The sequence below is a fragment of the Lygodium microphyllum genome, chromosome 11 (genome assembly GCF_053477565.2).
Source record: "Lygodium microphyllum isolate KBCC chromosome 11, Lygodium_microphyllum_v1.1.10, whole genome shotgun sequence".
NCBI lineage: Eukaryota > Viridiplantae > Streptophyta > Polypodiopsida > Schizaeales > Lygodiaceae > Lygodium > Lygodium microphyllum.
This window is the reverse complement of record NC_141145.1, coordinates 143,177,181-143,190,404: the sequence shown is the minus strand read 5'-3', so window position 1 is coordinate 143,190,404 and position 13,224 is coordinate 143,177,181. Positions and strand designations below refer to the sequence as shown.

General features: G+C 43.5%; 1 protein-coding gene across 2 annotated transcripts in view; it reads left to right on the top strand.

Moving 5' to 3' along the window:
• Window positions 1–13,224, top strand: part of PAS1 (FKBP-type peptidyl-prolyl cis-trans isomerase family protein) — a 268,332-nt gene that overhangs the window by 22,436 nt on the left and 232,672 nt on the right. For both annotated transcript variants that reach the window (XM_087688278.1, XM_087688279.1), the window contains exon 5: window positions 8,437–8,559. In XM_087688278.1, the coding sequence (XP_087544404.1) occupies window positions 8,437–8,559 (123 nt within the window). The remainder of the gene's footprint in view (window positions 1–8,436; window positions 8,560–13,224) is intronic.

The following is a 13,224-nucleotide window of genomic DNA, read 5'->3' as shown; positions in this document are numbered from 1 at the left end:
ATGAATGAAGTGATATGATTACTGAATATACGATGCTCATGCAGCAAACACACTATGTAGCGAATGAATACTATACCTCGAACTCCTGTATCTCAAGGATCAGGGCAGGGATAATGAGCTAGAGAGTGTCGTACTCTAAATGGATCGCGAATCGCAATAAGGCAGCCTCCAGATGTGGAACACCAGCAGTGAGAAGCTGGATCTGATGCAGACAGCAATGAGGGGAGAGAAAAACTAAAAACATTGGCAAGACAGCTTGCAGGAGAGAGAAAGACTAAAAACGCAGGCATGATAGCTTGCAGGAGAGAGAGAGACCAAAAACGTAGGTAGTAGGATGTGGCAGGCTGTACGGCTGTAGGTCTGCACAGGAATAGCAGTCGCTTGGCTGGAATCAACTCCAAATTGCGTGAAGAGGGTTGGAAATCAGACGCCAACTGATGGAGACAGCAATGGACACCTTCGGTTGAGATGTCCTCCGCAAACGGAGTGTGGGCAGCAATCTGAAACACTTGAAATTTGCAAAAACGAGATTAGAGAAGAGTGGAGGGCTGGCTGCCTATTTATAGAAAATTAGGGTTCTAGATCCTCTCCCATTTAACTCTCTCGATCCGCTCCCCATTTTAGGGTTTTGGCTAAAATAAGCCTAAAATTAGCATGTTTTGGGGCTGTTTGAGTGGCTAAGTGCATTTCTTAGCATGACACTTTATATCCACTTAAAATGGATAAAATGGCTGCTCCTCAGCTCAATAAGCACTCAACAAGGCTACGAAGTAGCCTGTTTCTACTACATGTGAGATGTTGTGGCTTCGACGATTGTTACGAGAGCTTGACTGTCCTCTTGTCCTCAAACAGGTCACAGTATACTGCATTGTGACAATGAGAGTTGCATTGCTTTGTCACGGAATTTCATATTCCATGCTAGGTCGAAGCACATTGACATATAGTACCATTTCATTTGGGAGAAGATCTTGGATGAGACCATTAATGTGGTTTATTGCAAGACCAAGGACAACTTGGCAGATTTATTTACAAAGTCTCTTCCTAAGACCGTTCATTGATAGCACTCTAGATCCTTGAGTCTTATGCCCTCCTGTCGAAGATCTGAGAGGGGGTGTTAGAGATTTATTCATCCCTTGGACAGGCATTGTCAGGGTATTGTTGTATTGTTAGTTCTCTCGGGCATAGTTACGCATTTCCTTTTTATCAGTCGGACAGTTCTATTCAGTCTATAGGCATTTATCAGCTTCATTGGGCAGTTGAGGAGGCTTACCATGGTGCATAGGTTGCCATGTGGCAGCTGGCAGATTTGTATAACATTTTTTCTCATTATTTTATTTAGCAATTGCAGTTTTGCAGCAGTTGGCCTGGCTGACCTGATTATCTTATTATATTTCTTTATGCCTATTTATAGACAGCCTGCATAGGTCACCACACTTGTTTGTTTCATGTGGAGAGAGAGATTGGCTTGCATAGATATTTCGATAGCCCATTTGTATATCTGCCACCTTTATTTCAGCATTGTTTTATTGCAGATTTGTGCTTTTTACAAACTCTTTTCTCTCTCCCCCTCATCTCTTTGTTCATTGTCTTTCAGTCTTGTCCATACACTTCTGCATTCGTTGCACTCTGACACTACCATGAGTTGGAGGACCTGATAATCTCGGCAAATTCCAGCCTTCTCGAGCAGATCTTGAGTGCAGATGAAGTTACAAATGTCCATAATACAATACAAAAGAATAAATGAATTTAATGTCTAAAAACTGTAAGCATCATCACTGTCACGATAAAGAGTAGAAGCCGCCCCCTCTCAAACTGGAAGGGAAAGCAAGAGGGAAGCACCCTCTCCTCGTCAAGCTGAAGAAGTAGGGGAGGGTGTACCTAGGCCGATCCTGGGAAGCAGGTATTGAAGAACAGGCCGGTTGACCACTTTGGTCAAAATGTCTGCAAAATTATTTGATGAAGGCACAAACTCTAGGCGAATAGTGCCTAGCTCAACCTGCTCTTAGGAAAAGTGAAAGCGGACTCCCACATGCTGCATCCGTGATGTGATAATCGGATTGCCTGCAAGGGCAATGGCACTCTCGTTGTCGTAGTAGACAACTGTGGGAGAGACGAGGAAAATGAAGTGCCGCCAGTAAACTTCTCAGATAGATAGCCTTGGTGGTGCCATCGAAGAGAGCCTGGTACTCAGCCTCGGCCGAGGAATCCGCCATCGTCTCCTGCTTACGGCTGGACCAAGAAATGGGAGCCGTGCCCAAGGTAAAGAGGTAGCCACCATGGGAATGCCGAGTGTTAGGATCTCTTGCCCAATTAGAATCAGTGTATCTCTGCAAACATAAACCAGGGTCCAGAACCATATGTCAAGCCATAAGAATAAGTACACCGTAAATAATGCAACATACGAAGACATGCAATCCAATGTGACATCCTAGGTGTTGTGAAATACTGATTGAGTATGCTAACTGAGTAAGCTAAATCTGGCCTAGTGTGAATTAACCAAAGAAGTTTGCCTACAATAGAGTGATAGGTATGTTCATGTGCCATTTCCATGACTGTCCAGTTTCTACGCTCTGCGATTCCATTCTGAGAGGGGGAGTTAGTAGAGGTGAGTTGGCGAGAGATGCCATGCTTCTTTAGAAACTTGAAAAACTCATGGGAGATAAACTTACCATCGGTATCACTCCTCATGCAATCGACATGACGACCAGTTTGGTTATGAACCAGCAACACCCAAGCAAAAAAATATGCGAAAGATCAGACTTATGCTTGAGAAAGTACACCCACATGTATCTAGAATGATCATCCACAATAAAAAAGAAGTACAGTGCGCCATTCAAGGCAGCAGTGGATATCGGCCCACAAAGATCAACATGAATCGATCTAAGAGGCGCCTTAGCTCTATGTGAGGTTTGTTGAGGAAAGGAGAGAGAGAGAGAGAGAGAGAGAGAGAGAGAGAGAGAGAGAGAGAGAGAGAAGGGTATTGATCAATTTGTGCCACAATGGAGACCCATCTAGGGCAAGCAACAGCAACTAACACCTTCTAGAAGGCATGCAACAATAGAATTAATCCCTCCTAAGGTTGGCGACAGTAGATGGGGCCAGCAACTGCATTTTTGGGGCTCCTGGGCAGCAACCGACAACTTCCTACCAGTCCTAGACAAGGCAACAATCAATTTGGAGAGTCCCCCATGAAGAAAATCTGAGATTTCTCCTTGCAGCTTTCTCTCATCTTCTCTAGCCTATTCTCTTCTAATTTCAGCAAATCTCAGCCTTCAGGAGCAAATCTCAGCCATTTTTGGTGGACAGGAGAAGGATTTTTGTTGTAAACCTTAAATTTCTACAGAAATTAGAGTTTAGAGCCACCTTGGGACCTGTGCCAATAGAATGCATTGTACATTGAAATCAACACGTGAAATTTATGGAATTGGCAGTGATTCCAGATGCCAAGCCAGCCATTGTGAAGTGGGGCAACATTTGGCTAGTTGATGGTTCCATTTGTGTAAGTCCTGGGTGAAAATCAAGGGGCAATTGGCCCAAATTACTTGTTGATTGCTTGAACAACAAGGGGCTTTTGGATCAGCAAAGGAGGCTGCGCAATCTCAAACTTGTACTCAATCCATTAGCAATAAAGTTAAGGAAATATCGAAAGGGGCACCATTTTTGGGGCCAATCAAGCATGTATTGTACTAGATTGATAAGGTAATATGTGTATTTCAGTTTATGCTCATTTATTAATTGCTGTAATTAAGTGCTTGATCAATGATCAGGTTTTATGACCCTATCCAAGTAGGAAGACTGGTTTCACCTCCAAGTCCCTATATCTAACACAAAGGGCAAGGACTTTACCATAGCCAAGCCACGTAGCACTTGGTAGACTCCTCTAAGCGAGCAACCAAAGAAAGAATGAGATCTTTCTTAGTCTAAACATGTCTTCGAATCTCCTCCAAAAGTCAATAAGGAAAGGTAGAGAAATTCCATGTGCACCCCAATGGTGAGTCATCGTTGGCACTACTCTGATCTTGGCCATCTTTATCCTCCTCCCCAAGCTAGTGGTGTATCCAAAAGAGGGACTTGCCTAGTGTCTCTACTCAAAGCATGGTGATCACACGATAAAAGTGCACAAATGAGCCTTGGGTGCTATTTTATAGAACTTCATCGTCCTAACCCTTTTTATGCCAATACTTCCAAGCGCCTAGGTTGATTATCCAACAATGGGATAGTAATCCTTTAATTCAAGGTATTCCCTTCTACCCCTTTTAACCCATGTTTCAAAGTCGTGATAACACTCCCTTAGAGCCAATAAAAAGAAGAAAATTGGATCCATAGAAGCAAGCTCCAACAGTGGGTCTCTAGTGAGGTTGGTTGAGACTTCTCCTAAAGTGTTTTGTCTGCTCTTGAATGTCAAGCTTCGAAATCATTCCACTCTAATACCATTGAAGCAAATGCTAAGAGAAATGAAGAGAACTACAAAAACTATGACACACAATAGACACAAAAAGAGTTTGTATAGAAATGAGAATGATGCAATCGGACCTCAAACCTTTGTGTCTCAAGGACCAAGGTAGAGATGAGTTGTGTGAGGAGTTGGAGATGCCAAGAACAGCTCCATTAATGACTCGTAAACAAGATGGTTCCCCAAATGTGGTAGCATCAATCCATCATGAATGATGATGATATCAGCAGCAGCAAAATGCAGTCCCTCGAGCAGCAACCTAATGAATAGGCTGGAGAAGATGAAAGAAAGCTGTAGAGAGAGAAATCTCAGATTTTCTTCATGGGAGACTTTTCAGATTGATGGCTGCCCTATCTAGGACTGCCAGGAAGCTATTGCTTGCTGCCTAGGAGCCCCGAAAATGCAGTTTCCAGCCCCGATCTGCTGTCACTAGCTTTTGGAGGGATCAATTTTGCTGTCTCATGCCTTTTGAAAGGTGTTGGCTACTGTTGTCTGCCCTAGATGGGTCTCCACTGTTGCACAAATCGATTAGTAGCCTGCTCTCTCTCTCTCTCCCCCTCAACCTATATGAATTGAATCCATCTCTCTAGCCTGCAAAAACGTTTTCTCAGTTTGCATGGGCATTTTTGCCAAGTGGCAGCCTTCTAAACCCCTTTTCTAGCATTTTCTAGCTATTAAATTATTGAAAATTAATTTAATCCCTTTTGACCTTGCCCAAAATTGAATGTGCCCATCCTTAATTAAATTGGCTAGGCCATTTGCAACTTGGAGTGGTCGCTAATCTCTGTTAGCCCTTAGAGTGGCATTAATTAATTAATTAATGCTAGTCTCTAGTGTCACCAGTGACACTTATTAGCCAAACAACTATCTTGGGGTCAAAACTAGCACCAACAGACTACCAAAACCTAGTTGGCATAACTTATCATAACTTTTGCCTTTGACACCCACTACATCTTCGGGGTCCTTGGCATGTTACCATGAAATAACTGTCATGTGCATCACATGTGCTAAACAACCTTACATATTTGATTAATAGCGTAATCAATTGTTATCAACAAGATTAGAGCATCTCAAAATTTCACATCCCCATGACAAGAGGAGACACAAAGACACTGCATTTGGGATTGCCCTAGGGCCTACGAGATTTGAAGGAGAGCCCTTAGGATGACATTTCATAGTACTAAATCTCTATGATTCTTAGATGGGGGACGATTGCTTGGTCACGGATAGAAGCCTAGATGGGGATATGAGTGTAAGGGTGGTATGCCTATTTGTCTTGGGGCAGCTTGTGATGATCGTCATGCTAGATTTCGAATAGAGGGTGTGGACCCAAAGGCGTTGTCACAAATGGGAGCTCATAACTTGTAGTATCACTTGGCACGTATGGGACACTGCATCAAGCCATGCCATAGATTTATGATATCTCTCTTTCTAGGATTCGAATAGGGACTGTGCAGACTCTACATAAGAGATGGGAGAGGATACAGGGAATTTTAGAGACTATGAGGAGTAGATATGCTTCTCTTAGGAGTTGGGACTTGGGCATTTTGGAAGCCATTGTTAGCCCATATAGTTTGAAACTATAGATCTCTTGATTGACTGTTCATTTAGGCCTTGCAAAGACATTCCTTGTTGTATATTTTTGGCATGGAAGTCCCTTACAATGCTGTTTAGTAATTTGTATTTTGCCTTAAAATACATTGTCTTGAGGGGATTTATTAATAGATTTTTACTCTTTTTGGAGAAAAAAAGGAACTTTTGTTTGATGCACAAGAGAAGAGGTACGAATTGTTGCTTTGAAGTATTGCCAATTCAGTCATGACATCTAGGACATCTAATGGTGGTCTAGTGGGACACCCAAGCAAAGTCCTCATGACGTCTCTAATCTTGCTGTCTACTAGTGCAAAATATCCATACAGTAAAATACTTGTGCCGGTTGATTAGAGCACTAGATGCTCTGCTAAAGATCTCCATGGCTGCAACAAAGGCCCTAAAGTTGCTCCCATCCATGTCTAAATATATTGTTATGCCATTTACAAACTCCACATCAAGGTGCTCCTCGAACTCAGGTATGAGCAACCTTATATCTCTAATAACAACATGTGTCATTGAATTGAAAAACATCATGGCCTTTGCTGCAAATAAAAATAGTAAGTGGGCTAATGGACACCTTTGTCTCATTGATTTTGAATGATGAATCTCTTTCCTCTAGCCCCACCAATGGGAACTTGGCTATGTGTTGAAGAATAGAGGGCTGCGACTCCTCTCACCCACTGCTATCGAAATCACATCATCTGTGGTGTCCTCCAAGAACTCCCAATGTACACGGTCATATAGTTTTTGAAATGGAGAAGCAGCACAATGAATCTTGCTTCTTGGAATGTGTAAGAGCAGTGGACTCCTAAAGGTGGAGATCTCCAAGATGTGCTGCTCTCGAACAAAACTAGTTTGAGTGGGGTGGATAACGTTTGACATCAAGGGGGCCAATCTAACAAGATTGCCTTTGTAAGGATCTTATTAGCAATTCCAAGCAAAGTGATTGGTCTCCATCGTTTAATATCCAATCTATCCTTGCTACCCTTAAGAATGAGATGGATCAATCCCTTAGATAATGATTTTTTGTAAGCAATGGTCTCCAGTGTTTAATATCCAATTTGTGCCCCCTACCAAATGAGATGGATAAATACCTTGGATAGTCTCGCTAGCTTGGTTATTGATGCCATTATCTCTTCAAAGCTGCAATGAGACATTTACTGATAAGATCCTAATAATTTAAGGAAAAGGACTTGTCCAATCCATCATCCCCTAGACACTTGCTTGAGTGCAAAACCAAAAGTGCCTTTTCAAGCTCATGTGTGGTCAATGGTCATCTCACAACTAGTGCATTTATGGAAACATGCTATTCCATCTAATTAATCTCCATTAACTTGCATGTAAATGATTGGGAGAGCAGGCAGTACTATATTTAGGAGTAAGGGCTGTCATTATGCATTTGATTATAATATAAGATTAGACATTCTCTTCAAACTAAGACCTTGCTACTAGATTTTGCTTGTGTTTCATGTCACGGATACTTTCACCCTTGAAGGGAAATTCTAAGGAATAGTTGTGTGTGTGTGTAAACACACTTTTGTGTGAAGATACACCCTGAGTTTATGTGAAGTTTAGATGCATTGAGTAACTATTACATCCTTGGACATCTGGATGGTGGCCAGCGTCATTGTCTTGGGTCATAAAGTTATCTGTTGCATATGCACTAGGGCTGGTTTTGTGCATGCATACGGTCATCCTTGATCTGAAGGGAAATTCTAAGGAAGACTCCTCCCTGTGTGTAAACTCGTGTGAGAAAACACCCCTAAGTGTGTGTGCAAGTCTGTGTGAACTTTAGAACCATTTAGTAACAGTTACATATTTGGATATCCGAATTGGTGCCAACATTGGTCACAGATGTAGCCTTTGGGTCACAAAACTTCATTGACGTTGGGCATTAGAAAGTGGAAGTAAATCTATGCAGATGTCAGAAAACACAGTCCTTGGTCTAGAGCCTTCTCTTTTCCTTTCCTATCTACATGGACACACTCCCCCCCATGATCTTATCCAAGGTAGCAAGAAAGATAAATTTCTTATGGAAACAAGTAACAAGCTTAAAATGAACATACTAAAGAGTTACTCAAAACTCATGATAAACTGGTGAATCTGAAAGTTACTGAAAACTCCCTGAAACTCCTGTTTCGATTTCCATTTTTATTATTGTCTCCATTTTGTTTCATTGATTCCTCACTACTTAGTTGCTGTAAACACCTTGATGCTTCAAGCCTTTGCTGTTTCCAATAACTGTGGTGAATATCCTCAAGTAAACATACCTAAGGTGGATCGGCTAAAATTATGACGAATATATATTAAGCTCTGTTGACACTATTGTTCCTTTAACTTGTTCAAATGTCACATTTCTTATCAATTTTCAATTACCTTTTATGCAACAGATAAAGATAAAGCCGGAGTTCCACTATGGTGATCAAAAGTGCCCAGTAATAGTGCCAGAGTCCATCCCCAAAAATGAAGACCTAATTTTTGAAATTGAGCTTTTAGACTTTTATCCTGTGAAGGTAAGCAAATCTGTTCTGCCCATTTTATGTTCTTGTTAGTATTAACTGAAGTTGAATTCACTTGATAAAGCATATTTTGTCCCAAAGGTAAGCTGCATTCTAATCTTAGCCATGTATGGGTTGTCAGACCAATGCGGGAACTCAAAGCAGTAATATGAAGGTTGCATTTTCACAGTCAATAAACCAAATAAACAATGTGGGTTAGAGAAGAGAAGAGAAGAGCAGATTTCAGATCAGAACAGAGGAGCAGAGGGCAGATTGCAGATTGCAGAGCAGATTTTGGAGCAGAACAGAGCAGATCTCAGATCACAGATCAGAGATCAGTCAGATGATTTGGTGAACATAACCCATCTACTTTACTGCTGCAGTAGTCATGTCTGAATTGAACACCCTTTTATCGATCAACCCCGTCCTGATGTGCAACCACCAGTCAAATGTAGCAAACATACTTCCGATGCTTTGATGGAAGACCATGAGGAACCTCTGCTAGATAATCACCGGCCACGCTTCTATGCATAGGTCGCATCAGCCATTGAGGAATCACAAGATTTAGATTGGGAACACTTGCTGGATTTTGCTAATACGTTATTGGGAGATTATGTCCAACACAACCATGAGACCTTCCATGTCAAGGATCAGGATGATGCTTTGGAAGCTGCCGTGGATACAAAGAGTGTTGCGTTCATTTTTGGCATTTTATGAAAGAGGGGTTATCCTTTTCTTTACAGGCCGAATCCCGATGCTTTCATGGATTCACCACTGGTTGAATTCCCTTCTCTTGGGTGACTGTGTGGAAGAGATTTTTGTGGGAGCACGGGGCTTTTATGAAGTAAATTGTAATGTTAAAGTTAGCCATGCTTCATGATAATCTCCTAGCCAAAGTGCCTTTGTTTTTTGAACTCCGCCTTGTTCATGCCGTGCCTTGGCAACCGTTGACTGATTTTCAGTGCTTGCTTCTGCATGAGTGCATAGCGTGGGTAGATGTGGAAGCTTATCCTATTGTGTATTGGCCTTTGCTAAAGAAAGCTATGATAGCTTTTGGTACAATCCTGGTGCCTTCCAGTTTAAGGGCCACCAATCGTAACCACATGTGTATGTTATGGGACACCTCTCGCAAGAGGCCTAACTGGCTGCGGCTTAATCGCCTTAGCATGCCATCATTGCATTTTCGTTTGAAATGCGGCATTTTTGCTGGCCGTTGTTTCTCTTGTGGGCGGTTGGGGCATTTTGTGGCTGAATACCCAGAAAAACATGCATCTCCAGAGGCTGGGAGTGCCCCAATTATTAATGAGGATCTTATGGTTGACAACCTTCCAAATGATGAAGCCCTTGCCACGATCAATGCAGACAAGGGGATAGAGCCTATGCAGTCTTTTGATCACCCGGATCAAGGTTGGGTGGATGCACGCCCTAAAAGAAGCGAAGAGTAATGTTGACTTTTCAGTTGCTATGCTTGGTCTTGCCTAAGACTCTCTACGTACCTATGTTCAACGAAAAGATAAGGCCCCCATGGCATTTCCAGATAATGACATCGCCTCTTTTGGCTCTTGGACGCCTTTTGTTGCAAAAGGTTCTGCAGATTGTATTAAAGATCTGTGTCAAGACATGCCTTTAACACACGGGTGAGGTAATTATGCCATTGGATCACCGTTATTGAAGGTCCACCTGAAAAAAAGGAAGAGGATCCCTCTACCTCAAAATGGGCAAGTTAGAGGATGAACTCATTTGCAGTTTTGGTTGATTTTCTTGATGAGGGAACTCTTGAACTGCTAGCACAAAAAGTTTAATCGAGGCAAAACTAGTCTTGGATTTGATCATCTTTTTTTTTTTTTTTTGCAAGTAAAATGTGGCTAATTATATTACTCCTAAGGCTGATTACAATAAAGTGCACGTGCTCAATAGACTAGTTGGAGATGATGCAAATCACAAATCCATCATGTATACAAGCCTCTCAAGGCGGTCTGGGGGTGGATGGGGGCAAGAAGCCATGGGGGGGGGGGGGTGTATCACCATTTGGGGCTGCCTGCTTGCATCATGAAGAACAAGTCATGGCCGTCCCAAGTGAGAAGAAGGTGAAGACGGAGCTCCTAACGAGCTCGAGACTCTCCTTGCACTTGGTCCTAATGGCTGCGGAGGGAGTGGATGATGGAGGTCCAAAGCTTTGGCAAAGTTGCATATTTTGAAAGGCGCTCGAAGAACCTCAAAGGCTTCTTGGTAACCGTAGTGGCCGGCCATAGCCACTCTCCAGGGTCCCACTCTAGCTCATTAAGTGGCTTGCTCTCCCATATCCAAAGACACCACTCTCGAAACTCCTCCCGGGGCACATAAGGGTCCAATCGCCAGGTCTTCTCCTAGAGTCCAACCACACGAATCCTCCTCCAAGGAAGGACAACAATCTCCTCATCTTATTGCCCTTTGTCAAGAACCAATCCCCTCCCCCCATTTTGCATGGTGAAGAAAGTTCCATAGGGGGCATTGCCCACTCTACTTGCCACTTGTAAGGGGATACCTATCGGTGAGAATCTTGCAACCCACACCTCACCAGGCTCCACTGGCTCTCGGATCAGGGGATCTAGCCACTCCTGAGGGATTGCTGAGTCAATCTCCCTGCGCCTCACCTCAGCTCCTCACTGACAACTTGATGCCCCTTGCAACACCTGATTTGCTATCTTGTACACCTCCCGCCACGTCATGATAGTACGAGCCAGGCCAGCCTCCTAGTCAGCCCACTGGATGTGGGGGCGCTCACCAATCTGCATCCCGTCCCAATCTCTGACGTCTCAATGTAGTCGAGGCCATCATGCTACCCACGCTCACCTAATTTTTACCACTTCTACCTTGAACATCGCTTCTTTGAATGCACTCACTAAACATATTTTTATTAATGTTGTGGAAAAAGGACTCCTTGCATGTAGGTATCTCTTGGATATCTTGGAGCCATGTTTGCACCTTGAAAAGCATGGGCAGTGGGGCGATTTTGGATGTACAGACCCATATGGTGGCCCTTCATTGGTCACTCTTCAGAGTAATGTGTATTGATCGTCATCCTTGGGTCTTTATAGTCTAACTTTTTTCTGGAAGACCGAGATATTGTACATGGTAACACTAGTATATAGGCATCATGGTGGCGCGTGCTTAATTTGAATACTCACTTTTCCACACCCTCCATTTTGGTAAATCATTTGGTTTGTTCTTGGAGGCTTGTTCTTCAGAAGGCTCGTTGGCATCCTACAAAGGATTGTCTAGAGGCAAATTTCTTTTATTTGGAATTGTTGGTGTTGTCGCGGTTGCTCTCTTGGGATAGGAAACAGGAAGACAGGCCCAAGTTCAATTGTACGGCATATTTGGGTTTGTCTTTTGTTGTGGGTGCCACTTTGATGAGCCGTGGGGACCTGATGTCTTTTCATGCAACGATGAGACTTTTCCGGATTTCTCGTGGATACACAACTTATGGGGTCGAATTGAAAGGTTGATGTAGCCCATGTAGCCTTTTCTTTCACTTGAATTCGGATTGCCCTTGGTAAGCTTGGGATCTTGCTAGTTGTCTTTGTCTTCAAAAGACTTTAGCTAACCAAGTGTATCATATCTTGATTAAGGATAAGCATCGGCTGGTTACTAAAGCCAATATGATTTGGGACATGCATAAATCCAAGGCTTGGTGGAAAATGACAATGATAGTGTTAGCAGTCATGTTTGTCATGCCTTGTCATCTCTTGCTTGTGAGCCTCAGTCTAAGTCAGACGAGGACATTAGGAGCTCTGACATGTCTGTCATGTGTTATGATGGGGGAGGCTAGTCACTCTTGACTGGTTGTCTTAGGATGTGTATTTCTTTTTGGCCGCTTTTAGTGGGTAGCCACTGGCTGCTCGGCCACTTTTTTGATCACTGATGTGGGGCGCCCATTTTAGGGCATTTTTAGGGTTTGCGCCCATTTTAGGGTTAGGGTTAGGGTTTGTCCTTTTGCCTATTTATAGGCAGCCCCCCTCCCCACTTGATCACTTGTCTTCTTGCAGATTCCGACACTCCTCCTCCGTAGTGGTGCTGCCATCGTCATCAGCCTGATTTGGTGCCCTCACTGACGCTGTGGGCTGCGTGCAGGGATTGATCAGTCTCCTTCCGCCTTCCCGTTTGTATTCAGCATTCATTTCAGTCAGTGCAGATTTCTCTTCCTTATTTTCTGCATTCTCTCTCTCTCTCCCTCCGTGTTCGTATTCCCTCTTCCGTAGCGCACTCTCACATGGTATCAGAGCCGAAGGAGAGTACACGGAACTGAGATTTACGCGAGAGATCACCCAAATCTTTGCATTTGCTGCTGGCCTCATCCCCAACAGCCAAGGCGGCCCTTCCAGGAGGTCACCATCCTTGCGTTTGCTGCAGGCGCCCCCTACAGAGACTGCCACGTCATCAACCACCACTTCTTGCTTGCGTTTTCAGTCAGGGCGGCCACTCCTACAGCTGGGCGACATTCCTCCAGTCAGCGTTTTGCTGATCTGGTTGTTGTTCCATCTCCTGGCGGTTCTTCTCCTGCTGGTGATCTACTCCCAGGCTGCGTTTTGGTGCTGGCGGCTTCTGTCTCGGTGCTATTTATCAGACAACCTTGCGTTTTGCAGCTCCAGGTGTCTGTAGGCCTCCCCCACCTGCGTTTTGGTGATCGGTGACCATACT